At 37.7% G+C, this 20,689-nt stretch overlaps 1 protein-coding gene across 3 annotated transcripts in view; it reads left to right on the plus strand.

Moving 5' to 3' along the window:
- ANKIB1 (ankyrin repeat and IBR domain containing 1) overlaps nt 1-20,689 on the plus strand; it is a 145,090-nt gene that overhangs the window by 49,861 nt on the left and 74,540 nt on the right. For all 3 annotated transcript variants that reach the window (XM_056118648.1, XM_056118650.1, XM_056118649.1), the window contains exon 2: nt 2,236-2,506. In XM_056118648.1, coding sequence (XP_055974623.1) covers nt 2,319-2,506 — 188 coding nt within the window. In that variant the 5' untranslated portion in view covers nt 2,236-2,318. The remainder of the gene's footprint in view (nt 1-2,235; nt 2,507-20,689) is intronic.

The following is a 20,689-nucleotide window of genomic DNA, read 5'->3' on the forward strand; positions in this document are numbered from 1 at the left end:
GCCAGTGGGGCTCAATTCTTTAAGTTATTAAATGTACAGCCAAAGCCATGATCTCTGTTGTATAGGAAACTTGAGAAAACAAGTCATTTAGATTTTGGTCTTTTTTTAGATCTGTGTTCTTTTGTGAATATTACAACCCACAACAAAGCTTTTGTTAAACATGTGAAACGTTATTTTCAACTGGAAGGGGTGAGGGAAGTTTGGGGCCACCCCTTACTGTGTTCAGGACCTACTCTGCACTTAGGAGCCACTCCTAGTATCACTCAGTGAACTATATGTAGTGTTAGGGATTGAACAGGGTTGACACATGCAAGGTAAGAACCTAAATCTCTGTACTATCTCTCAGATACCTATTTTCAGGATTTTTTTTTTTGGTTTTGTGTGTGTGTGTGTGTGTTTGTAATTTGTGTTTATTTTGGTTTGGGGGGCCACACCTAGTGATTACTTCTGGCTCTGCACATAGAAATTATTCCTGGTAGTGCTCGGGAACCATATGGAGTGCCAGGAATTGAACCGTGGTCAGCCACATGCACAGCAAATGCACAGCAAAAGTGTAGTATTACTCTGGCCAAAATTTTCAACATTCTTAAAGCTGTGTATTAATGTCCAGTCTGCCTCTGAGTTAGATAATGTGATAGACTCTTGGTTTTTTCCCTATAGTTTGTCTTCTGCTTGTCACAATAGTTAATTCTTGAAAACACAGTTCTGTCTGCTCTTCATAAAAGCCTCTAATTGTGTGGGGGTTTTTCTTTCTTTCCTTTTAACAGGTTCAAGTATAAATTTCTTGGACTATTTCCAATCTATTTTCATTTTTTATTTCCTATTAGTTAAACACAAAAAAAGATAGAATTTTTGCTTCCTATTAGTTGAATACTAAAAAGATTAGTTGAACACTAAAAGTGCATCATTCCTTGAATAGGGTTTTTTTTCTAATCTTATACCTGACTTTGCATATGCTGCGTCTTTTTCCACAGTTTTGATCATAGTTCTAGTAGATTCAGAAACTTATTTTGGAATGAAATGAAATTAGCATCTCGTGAGTGCATTAGCCAAGTGTTATGGTAGGTACTTTCATTAAAATAGCTCTTATAATTCCGATAGCCATTTTTAAGAAGCAGTTATTTTCCTTCACTGAAGAATTTTTTTTCTTTTTTTGGGGGGGGGTCACACACGACGATGCACAGGGCTTACTCACTCCTGGCAGTGTTCGGAGGACCATATGGGAAGCTGAGAATTGAACCCAGGTCGACTGCATGCAAGGCAAACGCCCTACCTGCTGTACTATCACTCCAGCTCCATCTTGTTTTAATGCTTAATAAAACAAATGTAGCACTGCACTGTAACACAGTCCTCCCATTGCTCATCTATTTGCTCGAGCAGGCACCAGTAACATCTCACAACAAATTGTGAGACTTCTTATTACTATTTTTGGCATATCAAATACATCATGGGCGGGATACTCTCGGTAGCTTGACAGGCTCTCTCAGAGGGGTGGAGGAATCGAACTTGGATCTGCCACGTGCAAGGCAAACACCTTACTGCTGTGCTATTGCTCCAGCACCATCTTGTTTTAATTCTTAATAAAACAAATGTAAGGTCTAAAAAGTTATAATAGTCACTTTTCCATTGTTCTATGTAAAATCAGTTATGATCAGTTTTTATTTGCCGTTGCTGTGATCAACAGTATTTTCTGTGTATTTTCTTTGTATTTGCTTTGGGGACTATTTTTGGTGATCAGTATCTGTTCATCTTAATAGCTTCTTTCTTATCCCCTTTTAAATACTAAAACATTTTACTTTTTTGTTTCTGTAATATAATGCTTGTTTTTTCTTAGTTCTATTTGAGCAAAATTTCCTACATTTTTCACAATCTTACAAATAGTCTGAATCAGATGTGTAAGTAATTTATACAGACGTTTAAGTATCTTCAACCATAAAATTCATTCAGTCAAGCTCATTTTCTCTCCAGTTGCAGGAAAAAGGTAGAAAAGCTTGAGCATGTAAATAGATTTCAAACTTCAAATTGCAGCCTTTATTTGCTCTCTAGGAATGTACTATAGCAAGAAGTTCATTTGTATAATGTTAAAAATATGTTAATTTCAAAGATTAATTTGGTAAAATGTAAAATTGTTTCTTAAATTTTACTAATAGTCCTAATTGTAATAGTTTCTTTAGCTTATTACTTCATAATTATTGTTTTGCATTCTAATTTGATCATTTTTTTCTCCTCTATTAGAATATAAACATGTTGCAGAATCATTCAAGAAGTGGCTGAAAGGGGAGAGAAACAAGTGCCAGTCAGAAAAAAAAAAAAGAAAAATGGGAAATACAACTACCAAATTTCGTAAAGCACTCATCAATGGTGATGAAAACCTGGCCTGCCAAATATATGAAAACAACCCTCAGCTAAAAGAATCTCTTGATCCAAATACTTCTTATGGAGAGCCCTACCAGCACAATACTCCACTACACTATGCTGCTAGACATGGAATGAATAGAATATTAGGGTAAGTATTACTGTAAACCAATTGATTACAAGTGAAGGAAGGAAAATTTTTTAATCTTAAAGTACATATACATATATGTGCATTTAAATATGAGTTAATTTTTTAAATGGCCAAAACTTCTATATATACACACATATGTGTATCTTAGCATTGTCCTGTCCTCCCATTGTTCACTGATTTGCTTGAGCGGGCACCAGTAACGTCTCCATTGTGAGACTTGTTACTGTTTTTGGCATATTGAATATACCACAGGGAGCTTGCCAGGCTCTGCTGCTGTGCGGGTTTGTTACTCGGTAGCTTGCCGGGCTCTCCAAGAAGAACGGAGGAATTGAACCTAGGTTGTCTGGGAGCAAGGCAAATGCCCTACCCGCTGTGCCATTACTCCGGCCGACAGTGGACAGTGTTATAATCTGTCACTGTCACTGTCCTCCCATTGTTCATCGATTTACTCAAGCTGGCCCAGTAACGTCTCCATTTTGAGACTTGTTGTTACTGTGTTTGGCATATTGAATGCATCATGGGTAGCTTGCCAGGCTTTGCCATGTGGTCGCGATACTCTCAGTAGCTTGCCAGGCTCTCTGAGAGGGGCGGAGGAATCGAACCCGGCTCGGCCGGGCTGGCTGCGCCCAAGGCAAACGCCTTACCATTGTGCTATCACTCCAGCCCAGTGCTATAATACACGTACAATATATGCTACAATATATGTGTATACAATAATAAATTCATTTATATGTATATATATAATCTTGGCAGGTGTGTGTGAGTGTGTGTGTGTGTGTGTGTGTGTGTGTGTGTGTGTGTGTGTGTGTGTCTGAGGGAAGAGTGGGTTGGGCCAAATCCAGTGTGTTCAGGGCGTACTCCTGACTCTGCTAAAGGATCACTCCTAATGGGCTCAGGGGCCCATATATGGTACCATGGATTAAACCTGGTTGGCCATGTTCAATGCAAACATCTATTCACTGAATTGTGACTTTGGCCCCTTAAATTATTATATTTTTAGTATGTGTAAATTTTACCCGGCATGTTTATGTGAAGTTAATTTATGTATTCTTGTTGTTATAAACATATTTTTATCCTTGGTATGTTTTTAAAGCAGATGTTCTTTTAAAAATGTTTTTATTAATTGAGAGTCTGATAAATTCTTTTAAATTTTTTTTTATTTTATAAAGTAGTTCACAATATTTGATTACATTTAATATCCTTACACCAATCCCACCATCATTACACCTTCCCATCACCATATTTAGGAGGTTTCCATCCTGGACCCCAACCCCTGCCCCAAGGGAAAACCGAAAAAATCTATTTTGTATTGTTTGTTATGAAGAGCCACTGAAAATGCTACAAAAAAAGGTTCCTTAGAGGAAAGAGTGTGAAAATTGTATTTCATGCAGGGGTCATTAAGCTCTTCTATCAGAGATCACTAACATGTTTGAACCTTGTGTGAGTTTCTATATATGTCTGTAAAAAAAGATTTTCCTCTAAGATTGGTTGCCTCTTACTTTAAACCCCATCAAATGTGGTGCAGTTCTCTTAAAAAGTATGGATGGTGTGATGAATGAGGCATTTGCTGCCACATGGGTTCAGGAATAGGTTCACTCGTGGGTATGTGGAGAGCGGCCGTGACCATGGCAGTAGTTGAGTTCTGGAGGTTTTCAGCTGCCAGGGCTGTGTCCCTTGGGGTGGAGAGGGGGGTCTCACCCGCCCCTTTCCAGGGTGCCCTGAATAAAACAGCCTGGCACAGTGTCTGGTGGCATGGTTATAGCGTGTGTCATGTTATGCTCCCTTACAGGAGAGAAGGACATGCGACTCTGATAAATTCTTGATTTATAATACTGTTAATGGTGTTTCTCATGCACAGAATTTCAATACTACACCCATCATCAGTGTACCCACCTCTCTTCCCTAAGGATCCCAGCACCCTTCCCTTTTGAATATTCCACCACCAATTCAGTTGTGTGGATCAGTTTTTCAGTTGTGTTGCCTTTGGACTTTTTTCCTACCTTTCTGTGTATTTTTATGTCCCATATATGAGAGCAATCATTCTATATCCCTTTCCTACTGACTGACTATACTCAGCATGATATCCTCTTTAGTTTCATCCTTGTTGCCGCATATTGTATGATACTGTTCTTTCTTCAAGCTGCATAGTATTTTATTGTGTGTATTTCTTTTTTTTTTTTTTTTTTTTTTGGTTTTGAGCCGTACTCAGCAGTGGTCATGACTTACTCCTGCTCAACTCTTAGGATTCACTGCTGGCAGTGCTTAGAAGACCATATGGGATGTCCTACCTGCTATACTATCTCTCCGACTCAATTATATATACCACAATTTTTTTTTCCTTTGTTATGTTTTGGTTTGGGACCACACCTGGTGATACTCAGGAATTACTCCTGGATTAATACTGCTGGTAGTGTTCAGAGGACGACAAGGGATGCTGGTCAAACCCATATTGGATCAAACCCAGGTTGGCCGCATGTAAGGCAGACGTCCTACCCACTGTTCTATAACTCCAACCCCAAACACAATTTCATGATCCATCCATTCATAGTTGGGCAGATAGGTTATAGTATTGGCTATTGTACTAAGTGAAGGGGCTAGCTAGAGCGATAGTACAGCAAGTAGGGTGTTTGCCTTGCACGAAGCAGATCATTCGTAGTTGGGCAGATAGGTTGTTTCTATATTGGCTATTGTACTAAGCGAAGGAGCTGGAGCAATAGTACAGAAAGTAGGGTGTTTGCCTTGCACAAGGCGGACCCAGGTTCGATTCCTCTGCCTCTCTCAAAGAACTCGGCAAGCTACCGAGTATCCCGCCCACATGGCAGAGCCTGGCAAGCTCCCCGTGGCGTACTCAATATGCCAAAAACAGTAACAACAAGTCTCACAATTTGTTGTGAGATGTTACTGGTGCCCGCTCGAGCAAATTGATGAACAACGGGAGGACAGTGCTACTAAGTGAAGTGATGAACATTGGTGTGCACATATTCTTTTGAATTAATGCTTTTGTATTTTAGAGATAAATGCCAAGTCGTATCTCAGGGTTGTGTGGTAGTTCTGTTCCTATTTTTTTGGATAGGTCTCTATAATGCTTTTCATAAAGGATGATCCCGATGACATTCCCACCAGCAATAGTTGAGGATTCATTTCTCAATACAGCCATGCCAAACACTGTTTCCAGATTCTTTGATATGTGGTATTCTCAGTGGCATGAGATGATATTTGATTGTTGTTTGGATTTTGTTTTCCCCTCATTGCGTGTGTTTTTCCCTTTAGGAGCACTTTTTTGTATGCCTGTTGTCATTCCTGTCTTTTTTTTTGGGGGGGGAAGCATCTCTTCATTTCCTTGCCCTATTTGTGGATGAAGTTGTTAGGTATTTTTTTGTTGTTGAATTTGGTGAGTGGTTTATAAAACTTGAATGTCAGTCCTTTTTCTAATTGTTTGCTGATAGTTTCTCCCATTTACTATTGTGTCTTTTTATTATAGCTTGAGTTTCTTACACTGTATAGAAGCTTTTAAATTTGATGCAGTCCCATTTGTATATTTTTTGTTTTTGTTGTCTTTGTAACTGTGGTCATCTTTTTAAAGACTCCTCTGCAGTCAGTTTCCTGGAGAGTTCTGCCAATGTTTCCTTCAATATATTTTATGGATTCTAGTCTAATTTCAAAATTTTTAATCTATTTTGAGTTTATTTTTATGAATGGTATGAAGTACAAATATGTATTTTTTAATAGTATGAATTTTTGATGATAGTAAGTTCCTATCAGCAAAGTTCTAAGCTCTGACTAAATAGTTTAAATTGCAAACCTGATGCACTTGCTTTTTATAGTCATGATGAGATTTGAATTTCCTTTCTTTGAATGGGCTTCAGTAACTTGAAAGACTTTCTAAAATCAAAGCATTTTCTTAAAACTGAAAATTCTTAAGATTTTTTATTAAAAATATCTTCAATAAATAAAACATGAGTCACAGCAAGTATGTAAAGATTCTTATCTAATTATATTGGAATTAAATTGATAGAAGTAAAAGAACAAAGTAGTTCTAAAACATATTCAGTTCTTTGGGAACAAATTATGCAAGTGTGTTTGATGTTAAAGGAGAAACACTCTGCTTTGACAGTGAAATATAATTATTTTGTTGTTGTTGGTTTGTTTATTTGGGTTATTTTTGAGTGAGACCTGGACATGCAGTGCTGGAAATTGAACCTGGGACTCACACACTCAAAGCCTGTGTTCCTATCCTTTGAGATCTCTCCCCAGCCCCTGAAATATAATTCTTTTTGTTGTTATTTTTGGTATTCGGACCACACCCGCCAAGGCTAACTCCTGGATAAGTTATTCACATTTAGTTGTCTTTTTGGTAGCTCTGAAATATGCAGTGTGTGTCTGTTCTGTCCATGCTGCTCTCTCTGGGGAGTGTCCTCCTCCCCACTGACTCTACACTCAGGAATTACTCCTGGCGTTGCTTGGGGGACCATGTGGGATACAAAATCTATCTTAAGGGCTGAAGATTGAACCCCGGTTGGCCACATGTAAGGCAAGCACTCTACCTGCAGCACTATCACTTCAGCCCTTAAGATAGATTTTGTTTAAATACATAATTTTTAAATATATTTTAGTATGATGTAGAACTTATAAAATTTTATTTTATCATTTTGTGTATGTCTACCTGAATTGCAAATTAAAATATATATAGTCTCTGTATATAGAGTCTGGCAAACTTCCCGTGTCATACTCAATATGCCAAATACCAGTAACAATGATGGGTTTCATTCTCCTAATCCTGAAAGAGCATTGAAATGGCTCTTTTAAAATCTCAGGGCTAGGAAGAAGGAGACATTACTGGTGCCTGCTCGAGGAAATCGACGAACAACAGGATGCTCGTGATCGTGATAGTTTCTGTACTCCTGCATCTTTTATATATAATAAAAATACATTTTATATGGGCTGGAGCCATAGCACAGGGGGTAGGGTGTTTGCCTTGCACGCAGCCAACATGGCCGACCTGAGTTCGATTCCTCCGCTCCTCTCGGAGAGCCCGGCAAGCTATCGAGAGTATCTCACCCGCACGGCAGAGCCTCGCAAGCTACCCGTGAGGTACTCAATATGCCAAACACAGTAACAACAAGTCTCACGAAGGAGATGTTACTGGGCCCGCGCGAGCAAATCGATGAATAATCGGAGGACCGTGACATTTTATATAATTATTGCAGAAGGAATACTTTATGATCAGAATTTGTAAATGAGAAAAATTTGATCGTAAACAGTTTTGGCTATCCAGCCCACAACTTCTTGAAGTTTTTTTTTCATAATCTAAAAATAAATTATTTCCTGATTTTAAACGTTGGTGTTGCTATAAAATCTTTTTTTTTTTTGGTAAGGCACAGTGATTTACAATATTGTTAATGTTTCAGGAATGACATGTTAGTACACCACACCCACCACTGTTCAGCATGCCGTCACCACTGTTTTAAGGTCCTCTCTCACTTGTAACACCCCCACCGCTTAGCAAACTCAGTTCTGTATACCAGCTCTCAAGGTCTGATATTACTGACCATTGTTTTTTCCCTGTGTTGCTTTATATTCATACGTTTGAGAAAATTAAATAGCTGTCCTTCTTCTTTGACTCATTTCACTGAGCCCTCCAGTTTATCCAAATTGCAGCAAGTTTCATCCATTCTAGTTATTTTTTTCTTCAGGATTTGATTTTTTTCTTATAGCCGAACAATATCCAGTCATATGTGTGTATATATATATATATATATATATATATATATATATATATATCTACACACACACACACACACACACACACACACACATATATATATATAGAGAGAGAGAGAGAGAGACATACCCAAATTTCGTTTTTCATTCATCTTGGGCACTTGGGTTGTTTCCAGACCTTGACTTTTGTAAATAGCACAGCAGTAGGATTTCATTGAAAGTTTTTGTGCTTTGGGGTTAGATGCCAATAAATGGACTGCTAGGTCATATGTCTGTTTGGTTATTTTTGCATTTATATTTTAATTTCACCTCTCTAGAAACTTTTAGATGCCATTTCCAACTTACATTTTTTTGAAATTTCACTTATTTTCTTTTTTAGAGTTTCATCTTCCCTATATGTTAATAACTTTCATCATACTGATATGGCAAATATGGGCCAGAAAAATAGTACAGTAGGTAGGGCAGTTGCACTGTCATGCAGCTTACGTAGATTTGATCCTTGGGACTATAGATGGTTCCCTGAGCAATGCCAAGAAAGATCCTTGAGCACCAAGCCAGAATTAAGCCCTGAGTACAGATAGTTTGCCAGTCCCTACCCAAAAAAGAAATAAAATATGACAAACATATTGAAAATAATACTTTCTAGGCACCTGTAGCAGTGCTTATACCCGCTGTCTTACTTATTCTTATTAAACTTTGTGGTAGCTTCATTATCTATTATATTTTTTTAAATTTTATTGATAGCACAGCTGTAGGGCATTTGCCTTGCATGTAGCCAGCCTGGCTGACCCAGGTTTGATTCCTCCACCCCTCTTGGAAAGCCTGGCAAGCTACCAAGAGTATCTCGCTATGCCAAACACAGTAACAACAAGTCTCACAATGGAGAAGTTACTGGGCCTGTTCAAGCAATTCGCTGAACAACAGGAGGAAAGTGCTACATTTTTATAAAATTTTTTACATTGATCTATTAAAATTCAATATTCCAACACCAATCCCACCACCATTACACCTTCCCACCACCATTATTTCCTATTTTCCCAACAACTACCCAAGCCTGCCCCAATAGCAGATCCTAAATAATTTATCTTGTATTGCTTGTTATGAATAATCTACTAAAAATGATCTAAAAATGTTTCCTTAGAGGAAAGTCCGGGGCTGGAGCGATAGCACAGTGGGTAGGGCGTTTGCCTTGCGCACAGCCAGCCTGGCAGAGCTGGGTTCGATTCCTCCGCCCCTCTTGGAGAGCCCGGCAAGCTACCGAGAGTATCTCACCTGCACGGCAAAGCCTGGCAAGCTACCCGTGATGTATTCAATATGCCAAACACAATAACAATAAGTCTCACGCTTGAGACGTTACTGGGCCCGCTCGAGCAAATCGATGAACAACGGGAGGACTGTGACTGTGACTGAGAGGAAAGTCCATGAAGATTGTTATATCTCACCCTGGATCTATTACGCTTTTATATAAGAGATTACTAACATGTTGTTACAGGTTGAGCTTCGTGTGCTAATACACACACACACATACACACACACACACACGCGCATAATTTTTTTTTTAATAGAGATTGGTTTTCTTCTACTTTACGCCTGATCCAGTGTGTTGTGCTACTCCTGATACATCAGTGTAGAGTATGATATGTCACTCGAGGAATTCTAAAATTTTGATTGGGTGATACAGCTAGGGTTAAGTTTTTAAAACTGGATGGTGACTTTGGAGTCCAGAAGAATCTCTGCAGCTCGCTGATCTCTTTCAAGATTTATTTATGAGTCTCTGGGTCATGGCCAGTTAATGAGATTATTCGGTCCGCACTGGAGGCAGTTCATGGGCATGACTGCCAGGCTCCCAGGAGAACAGGGGCATGGGGGACTTCACCCCGGCTCCATGGGAGCCTGGAGATTTCAGTCACAAAACCGGCACACCTGAGTTTTTTAACAGATTTAATCATGAATGTGGCTTTCCCGAACCTGTGGGGTACGACCATGAGCTTGCCAGCAATTGGGTTCTGGAGGTTTTTAGCTGCCAGGATTCTGTTGGGGTAGGTGGAGAAACTCACCAGCCAGCTTTCAGAGTCCCCTGGATCAGAAATTCAGCCCGGTGGGGGTCTGGAGGCATCTCTGCCATTATTTGTATATTAGATCAAGAAAACTGAAGCACACAAAAATTAAGGAACTTGTCTGAAGTCTTACACCTTATAAGTAGCAAAACTAATTGCCCAGGCAAATGTCTGCAATCTTTAAAAACTTTCAATCATTGTGCCATTAGAGCCTCTTAACTCTGCAGTCAGGTCATTCTATGTATCTGTGCTGATTAAATCACTTATTAGATAGACAAGCTACTTGGTTGTTCTGGACATGTTTGTTTTTCTTAGAGTCTTACGGGGATAATTAAACCAATACACATATGTATATTATGTCTATTATCCTGATTATCATAAAACTATTCAATATTATCAGTCACTATGACCCTAAAAATAACTTTAAATTATTCTTGACTTCATTCTTGCTCTCTTTGTTTCCTTTTGTTTCCTATTTTCTTTTCCCTTTCCCCTTTCTTTTCCTTTTTCTTTTTTCCTTCTTCCCGCCTTTTTTTTTTAAATAAATATTTACCCCTTCCTTTTTGTTGTCATTGTAGTGATTAGGTAACATGCCTAGTTGCAATGCTTATACATGGTTTTGTGCTCACCACAGAAACTTGACTTATATGGTCAACTGACTGCTGCAGTCAGAGATCGCACACTTTGTTGAGGTGCTTAGGATCACAGTACTGACTGGTTCTCACTTTGATATGTGTGGTGGTACCCTTTGAGGGGGGGTATCATTGGGGTAGTGTTACACATTAAACTCAGAACACATTAAACTCTACAGCCTTTTTTTTTTGCAAGAGTGGCACTTGACCACTGAACTATTTCTGGCTCTGTGTGTGTGTGTGTGTGTGTGTGTGTGTGTCTGTGTGTGTCTGTGTGTGTCTGTGTGTGTCGGTGTTTTATGTTTCTTTTTTTTGGTTTTTGTTTTTTTGTTTTGCTTTTGGGGTCACACCCAGTGATGCACAGGGGTTACTCCTGGCTCTGCACTTAGGAATTACTCCTGTCGGTGCTTGGGGGACCATTTGGGATGCTGGCAATCGAACCCGGGTTGGCTGAGTGCAAAGCAAATGACCTACCCACTGTGCTATTGCTCCTGCCTCTGTGTGTGTGTGTGTGTGTGTGTGTGTGTGTGTGTGTGTGTGTGTGTTTTAATTTGCCTTACCTCCTCCTTTTAGGAAGTTCACTAGGTCATTACTTGGATTCTATTCTTTCTATTCTGTTTCCCATAGTTTTGTTCATTCTTATCAACCCCTGTTTCCAATACTGGAGACAACTAACTCCCTAAGCATTCTTTTATTTTTTTCAAGTCTTTTCTTTTTATAAGCTCATACTAGTTTAATATTGCTAAAGTATACCCTTTTCTGTGTTCTGTAACAGTACTCTGCTGTCTGTCTTGTTCTGTTTGACTTCCAAAACCCTCTTTACTTTGTCCTGATTCTCCCCAGCTAGTTTAATCTCCTCTATTCTTTAACCAATCTTGATAAGGTAGTTGATTGGATTCTTTCTTACTTCTCCTGTTTTAGTAATATCACCCCTTTTGTTATATTCCAGTTTCTCCTTGATTTCAAATATGGTGTCTTTTCTAATTCCGTCTTTTAAATTCTATCTTTGTTTTTACCTTTGTCATGAATCATTTTCAGCTACTCTAACCTGTAGTATTCTTTCTACTCTCTGAAAGCCCTAGACTGTAGATGTTAAACCATCCTATTATTATTAAACTTACCTCCTCCACTAAAATCTAAATATAGGTACAATGCTATATTCTTGGTAATGGTATCTGTGTATTAACTGTAAGTTGCTCAGTATTAGCTTCTTTTAATTGAACATTTTAGTGAGATTACTAAATTGTTGCTTTTAGCTTCCTAAGACTCAACACTCCAGTCATATTTAATATCTTCTTGTAATATAAGAATAAAGCCTATTTAGAATATCAAAGTAAAATATAATTATTACTAGTAAAAGGTAATATATATTTTAGTATAAAAGAAATTAAGATACAAAGTATATATTTACCACCTTTAATATAATTTGTAAAGTTATTTTGTAAAATTGAAAATACTACATAAGTTACCTAGTTCAGCTATACCCCAGCCTTTCCTTTTGTTTCTTTTGTTACCATGACATGAGGTCTGTCTCACCATACTTCCATAGGTACTTAAGGTGCTTGCTGGAGATCACACACTTTAGTGGAGCTTACTGAGGATTGCTGTAGTGCTCACATACATGCTGCCAGGCATCATACCCCTGACTGAGTACTCTCAAGTGTCTATGCTTAGCACATGTTGGTAGCACCAGGGATTGAACACATGCCATCATTCTTGTAAGCATGCACTGCTTTTGCCCATGAGCAATCCCCTGCACCCTAGTTCAGTTATTTTTAAAGTATTTCTGAGGACTCCTTGGGGTAAATATGGTCAGAACTACTTTATACTAATGTTAAGAAGATAAGTACCTTTTCACTGTGATGATATCTGCAATGATATCCGTGGGGTAAATGTGATCAGAGCTGTTTTACACTATTATTAAGAAGATATGTGCCTTTTTCACTGTGATGATATTTGCAATGATGTTGCAAAAAAAATGGAAGATAAAATTTCTGGTACCTTCAGGTAAATGAAGGCAGTTAGACAAGACCTTATTAATGGTCATTGTGTTCATCACTGTATACACTGGCAGTTAAAAAAAGAAAAATCATTTCATGTTAAAGTGCCATTGATGAAGAAGTCAAAATTATTAAGCTTAATTCATTTCCATCCTCGTGTACACATCTTTTTAAATATCCTACGTGAAAACTAGGAAGAATTTATAAAGCTATGCTAGACGTAAAGGTGTTTTGATTCTTTATGGATGTGTATTTGGGTTGCAAGTTGAGCCATTTTCATTATTGTGCTTTTTGTACCACATCTGACAATACTTGGGGACTGTTCCCAGCTCGGTACTTAGTCATCATTCTCTGCATTGTTCAGGAGGCCCTGAGATGTCAGGGGTTGAATCTGGAGCTCTTGTAGGTAAAGCATTCTAACTCTTTGAGCGAACTTTTTGGCCCCCATTTTCATTTTGCATGAAACATTTTAAACTAAACAACAACAAAGATGGTTGAAAAGACATATCAAACCATCATTTTCTTGAAAATGAATTAAGGGAGCTAATCATTTCAAGAGAAAACTGGTCAGTATTTGTTAGTAATGATAAGAATTGAGCTTTTAGGTGAATTTCACTCCCTTCATTATGCTATCTTCCCTGATAGTTGAGACTTTCTGATAAGATTGACAGTGACATAAATCAGTGTGGTTTAAAAAAATATATATTATATATAATATACATTATATATATGATGTAATGTTACATCATCTAGAAGCTTATAACTCAGTCAATTGGTTGTTTGGGGCATAAGTGGGAGAAGGGAAGAGAACCCAGGCTTCAGTCCTGGGATCCCTTCAAACTATATTTAACCTGGTAATACAGGTATGACAGTCAAGTACTCAGATGCTGTGATAATAGTGCTGTTTGCTCAGCAGTGCTGAGACATACCACGGCAAATTTAGGACCTTGTGCTTGCAAGGCATACAGTCTATCCTTTTGAGTTTCCCCTTATAGCTTTATTGGTCAGTCTCTCTCTCTCTCTCTCATTTTTTTTAACAAGTCCACATATTTTCTATTTAATTCAATTAAGGGCTTATATAAATATTAAACACAGTTACAAAAAATTTAGATTATCCATAAATATAAGTGTACTTTTTAGCCTGAAATATAGTTGAATGCAAAACAAAAAACTTATAATGACAAATTAGAATTTTTTAACTTAGTTGATTGTCATTGACTCTCCTTCCTCTTGAATACTATATAAATTCTGTCTAAAAAAAAGCTCGATTTGCTCAAGCGGGCCCAGTAACATCTCCATTGGAGACTTTGTTGTTACTGTGTCTGGCATATCAAATACGTCACGGGGAACTTGCCAGGCTCTGCCGTGCGGGCGAGATACTCTCGGTAGCTTGCCGGGCTCTCCGAGAGGGGCGGAAGAATCGAACTCGGGTCGGCCATGTTGGCCGCGTGCAAGGCAAATGCCCTGCCGCTGTGCTATCACAGCTGGAGCAAAAAAAGCAGTTTTTTTAAAAAGTAAAATCTGAAATGATTAAGCCAATATTTGAAATAAAGAAAACATTTTGACTTGAACAAAAGCAATATGATATATTCTATTAAATTCACATATAATACTCATAAATGGTTCGGAATTAAAACAACACATTCTGACACTGTTCTTTTATTTCCTAATTCATAAAGTAAAGCTAATTTTCTTTGTCAGTAAAATTGCTTTCTCATACAACTAAATTCAAGTGGAAGGAGAGAGGTGATAAACAAATGGATGCACAGGTAATAATTCTTATCATAATAAAACTATAAAAATAAAAAGCATTCAGTCATTCAGGAGGGGAGAAGCCTTGTTAAGAGTGCACAGGGAAGATCTCTGCAGGGGACACCACTGTCATTTTAAGGAGAAATAATTGCATTATGAATGATATATTCATATCTTAAGTATTTAAATATTATCTATTAATTTATAACTAGTAGTTAATTTTATAGGAAAATAAAAGTTTTAATGGGGGCGCATATGCCGCCAAAGCCCATGTGCTGCAGTGTCTACATGGTGAAGCATACGTGGTGCCCGAACAGGTATCACCCCATCCCATCTCCCCTCTTGAGATGTGTACTTTGATGCTTTCTTATCTAATGGATTGATATGTGTACTGGGCCTCTCTCCATCTTTTTATTGTTATTGTTGTTGCTTCTTGAACTTGTATTTTTTTTTTATTGGATCACCGTGAGATAGTTATAAGCTTTCATGTTTGGGTTATAATCACACAATGATCAAACACCCTCCCTCCACCAGTGCACATTCCCCACCACCAATATCCCCAGTATAACCCCCCTTTCCCACCCTCCCTCTGCCTCTGTGGCAGATATGATTCCCCATAATCTCTCTCTACTTTTGGACATTATGGTTTACAATACAGACCCTGAGAAGTTATCATGTTTGGTCCTTTATTTACTTTCTGCACACTTCTCCCATCCCGTATCAGTCAGTCTCTTGTCTTTAAAAATTATTCATGGGTAAAACACAAGCTCAAAATGCAAGACAGACCAAGAGAGTTCAACAGTACAAAAACTTTATTTTTAATATGATTTCAGATTTTGTATTGCTACTATTTAAGAAATGTCTGTTGAATTTTTGGGTTAGGATTAAATATGAATATTCACAATAATCTGAAAAGGCTATTTCAAAATGCTTCTTGTTTTTCTAATTATATAAAGCCTCATTTTCTTTATATATTTAAACCGGAATGACATATCTCAACAGATTGAATGCTGTAAGAATCCATCTGTCTTTTGTTAGTCAGACATTAAAAGAAATTTGTAAACATGTAAAACAATGCCATTGTTCTCACTTAATTTCTTAGCTAATTATAGTTTTAAAAATTTGACATGTTAAATATGTAATAGGTTTATTTTAAAATAGTCTGGTTGCATTTTTGTTTAAAATTTTAATATAATATCAACAACATACACAACATCCAAAGCACTTAGCTCGTGGTAATTTTTAAAGTTGTACAGTAGGACAGATGATGCAACTCAATGGTAGAGCTCCTGCCTTGCATATGTGAGGCCCTTGGTTTAATCTTTGTTCCATAGTAACATTCCTTACCCTAAAAAACAAAATGAACCTAAAGTTAAACAGTATTTCTATGACCAAAAATTTTGAGAAAACTACTGATCAGGCTCGAGCAAATGACGATCAACGGGAGGGCCTTTACCTTTACCTTACCTTACTGATCAGGCCAAAAATATTGGTTCTTCTAAGCAAGAATATGTGTTTCTCTCCATCATATGATTGTTATTTTATTAAAGGAATAAAAACCTGGCCAAAAGGTGACTGAGTAATCTGAAATCAGTTCATACTACATTTATAATTTGGCAGTACACTTTATATTTAACATTGCACTTATATTTTTACATGATACTTAAGTTGGATTTTTATAGGTGGTCTGGGTCAGTTCCTAGGAAACCCAGAGCAAGAAACGAAGGGCATACATATTTTCTGTGGGGATTAGAAACTTTGTGTAAACTCTGTGGGACTATGGAGTAAATATTTACAGTTAGAGTTTTCTGAGCAAATTTTACTGAAACTTGAGACCTTGGCTAAAAGATAAGCCTTGGGAATTAAACTATGACTGAATCAGTATGGAAAATACTTTATTAAAGAGTAACTTCCCAGGAGGTCTAAAATTTTATTTGAAGTGTAATGAGGACTTAATGAGACCCCAGACTTTGGAGAGTTTCTTACACTGTAAAACTCAAAAATGCTAGTCTTACTTTCCTTCTGGAGATAAATAGTAAGACCCAGAATCGTTTTAGATTCATGGATAGATTTTCCCCCATCTCCAAAGAGTAGAAGAAGCTCTGCCATATAGGGTCCCAGGATCTTAATTTGGGTTCCTTGCTGTATTAACCTCTAATTGCTCATATATATATGTATATATATATATGTATATATGCGTGTGTGTATATATATATATGAAAAGGAAATGGAGATGTGTAAAATCTTATCACACCAAAGGTTGTGTGTTCACGGGCTCACTGGATGGCTCTTTCTCACCGCCTGCGTTCAGTGCTCTTGAGCCCTGTGTGTGCTTGGAACAGGACGACTGTTCTTTCTCTCAAGCTTGAGCCCCTCTCGCTCTGACTCTCTCTCTCCGGGTTTATGTCTTAGTTTATATAGCAGTCACATAAGGCAGTGACATAAAGGTGGGTTGAATATTGGCGAATCAACAAAGAAAGGTAAGACCACGCCTCAGGAGATTAACTCAAAGATAAAATCTCATCTACAGAGATTACTCCAGATTACTAGGAGATCTGCTCAAGGGTGGGATCCCAACAAGGGTATGTTCTTCCCTCAGTTAGTAATCTACTTAAAGAGTTGTAATAAATCTACTTCTAATATTCCTAGCCATGTCATTCTGTATGAGCACAGTAAGAGATATAAATTTAGTTTGGTTCTTCCTGAGAACATCTCACTATACATTCCGCAATCCTCAGGCCAGGTTAATCTTCCTAGCTCCAGCAGGGTCCTAGTCTCCTCGTTACTTACTTTTGGATCATGACAGCATTTGTCCATGATCATGCCCTCAACTTATAGTTGAGCATGATGGGTGGCTCTTTGGCCTGGCCCATTTTGATGCCAGGGTAGCTCACTGCTTGCCCCGGGTCCATTCAGTCCCTCGTCGGGACCCTGCTTTGGGGGTGCTAGGAACTAAGGGCAACTGAGTCAAGAAATCAGATGCCCAGGAGTAAATATTATTCGGAGTCAATCAACTCCCAAGTTACAGATAATATTAACTGTCTTCCTGTGTCCATACAGAAAGGATATTGCTTACAATACAAGTTCAGTGTCCTTAGATGTGTGTGACCTGATAAACCTAAGCTACCTGAGAAAGGACAAAAGAGTGTTATCCTACAGAGATGTAAAGGAAAAACAAAAGAAAACAAAAGGGTCAAGGAAGTATACACACACACACACACACACACACACACACACATATTGCCATGAAACTGACAGTAATCCTCTAACTATAGCCAAAGGATAATACCAAAGGACTTATTAACAACTCTGATATCTGGCTTCTACTGTTGGTAAAGATTACCACCTTGGAATTAGGTCTTGATCCTCTAGAGCTAACCACACTTCACCTTTGAGAAAGTATGATACTTTACAAATATATGGTTTATTTCAAAGGCTGATGACTTCTAGGAAGTAAAATTTTCCCTAGATTTAAATTTTAGTCTCAGACTTACATGACATTATGTGCCTTACTTATGTTAACTGTCACCATCCTTACTAAATACATACCCAAAGCTCCAGAAGGACAGTACAGTGGGTAGGGCGTTTGCCTTTCACACAACAGACCTGGGTTCGATTCTCTTATATCCCATATGGGCCCCAGGAGTAATTCCTGAGTGCAGAGCCAAGAATAACCCTGAACATTGCCAGGTGTGGCCCCAAAATAAACAACAACAACAATAATAAATGTCCTCAAGAGAAATAAGGTAGAGAAATTAAAACGCTGTGAATCTTTAAGTAATAAGTATCATTACTTTCTAATACTGTTTTAAAATAACTGAAAACACTTTTTGATTTTGACATATGGGTAGACCCTAGGTGTTCCTCCCCCTTGACCCTTTTGTTTCCTTTTTTTTCCCTTTACATCTCCATTTCCTTTTCCTCCTCTTTTTCTCTCCATCTCTTTTATTAGCTAATGTTATAAAAATGTTTTGAATGTTTAATGAAACTTGGAACTGTACCTAAAAGATAAGCCTTAGAAATTAAATTATAAATGAACAGAGAGTGAGAACTCTTGCTGTGTTCTTGACCAGTATATGGCACTGCTCACCTGGATCTAGTGCTGCCTTGGAGGCTGGAATGATGCACTGGGATTAAGGTGATTACCTTGCATGCAGCTGACTGGGATTCAATTCCTAGCATACCTTTTGCCCCCTTATCAGCACCAGAAGTAATCCTAGCACAGGAGTAAACCTTGACACCTCCGTGTATGGCCCAACCAACCCTCTAAACTTGTATTTCTTTTTTTTTTACTACATTTAAAATTTTTTAAAGTTTTTTTTAAGTAGGCAAAAGTCACGACTGTACAATTCTAGCGTTGAAATTGATTAGATAACAAAGCTCTACTGTTAAATCAATTATTATGTGAAAATTGTTATGTCTTTCAACACTTGAATTTCTTAGTATTGTTATAGAATTGAGACATTTTAAAATGTTTATATTGTATAGGTATATAGGTAACTTTAAAAAATTATTTTAAAATATTTTTAAAATATAATTTTCATTTTTTAAAATGTAATTTTTTTTTATAATTACTGACAGGATTTCATGCCTATGGCATTCCAACACCACACCCTCCATCAGAATGTCAACATCCCTCCACCATTGTCCTAGTGTACCTTTATCCTCCACCCCCGCATTTGGTTCCTTCCTGATCCCTTCTGCAGTGATGTGATTCCTACTAAGGACCAGTTCTCTTTCTCTTCTATCTTTACTATGTGTCTTTATATCCCAGATATGGGGAAATTCATTCTGTATCTAACCCTCTCCTTCTGACTAACTTCACTCAGCATGATATTCTCCAGATCCATCCACATTAAAAAATACTGCATTTTTTCTTATAGTTGTGTAGCATTCCATTGTGTGTATATCTCTCATTCTCTCTGTCTCTCTCTCTTTCTCTCTCTCACACACACACTCACACACACATACACATATATACACCTTCAAAATTTCTTTATCCAGTCATCTGTTTTTGGACACTTGAAGTGTTTCCAGATTTTGGCTTTGTGAATAATGCTACAATGAACATAAGAGAGCAGATGTTCTCCTTCTATTAAAGGAGATTTTCAAAATATGTCAAAGATTTTGAAGACATCAAAGAACTCTATTCTGAATAGATTTTTGACTTTTGGGGTGGATGGCAAGAAGTAGAATTGCTGTATTATGAAAAAAATCAATTTCTAGTTTTCTGAGACGCGTGCATATTTTTTTCCCAAGGACTGGGCCACTTAACATTCCCACCAGCAGTGGGTAAGGGGTCCTCTTTCCCCTCCACATCCTCACCAACTCACCAAGACTGACTGTTTTTTTAAATTTTGTCTGTATATGTATAATGTGTGCCAGTCTCAATGGTGTGAGGTAATATCTCATTGTTGCTTTAATTGACATTTCCCTGATGATAAGCAGTGGAGAACATTTTTCATATACCTTTGGCAATCTGTAAGTCTTTGAGGAAGTTCCTGTTCATTTCTTTCCCCCACTTCTATTTTTTGGGAGTGGGGGGAATCCTTACCTGGCAGTACTCAGAGGCTTATATGGGGTTCTGGGGATTGAACCCGTGTCGGCCATGTGCAAGGCAAGCAAGCACCTCACCCACTGTCCTATCTCTCCAACTCTATATATGTATTTTTGATTGGGTTTTATTATTGTTGTTGTTGCTGTTGTTGTTGTTGTAAAGTTTTATCTGTGCATTGCGTGTCTTGGATATGAACCCTTTGTTAGGTATTTAGTGGACAAATATTTTCTTGCAGTCTCTGGGGTGCCTTTTTATTCTGGTCATTTTATCCTTTGCAGTGCAGAAACTGATTAGTTTCATGTAGTCCCATTTGTTTGTTTGCTTTCATATGTTTGGCTAGTTGCATCAAATCATCGAAGATTCAATGTCATTATCTTCAGTATAATTTTGAATCCAGGTCTGATATTAAGATTCTTTAATCCATTTTGATTTGACTTTTGTGGTGTTATAAAGTGGTCTGAGTT

Source organism: Sorex fumeus, unplaced genomic scaffold (genome assembly GCF_029834395.1).
Source record: "Sorex fumeus unplaced genomic scaffold, SorFum_2.1 ptg000037l, whole genome shotgun sequence".
Classification (NCBI taxonomy): Eukaryota; Metazoa; Chordata; class Mammalia; order Eulipotyphla; family Soricidae; genus Sorex; species Sorex fumeus.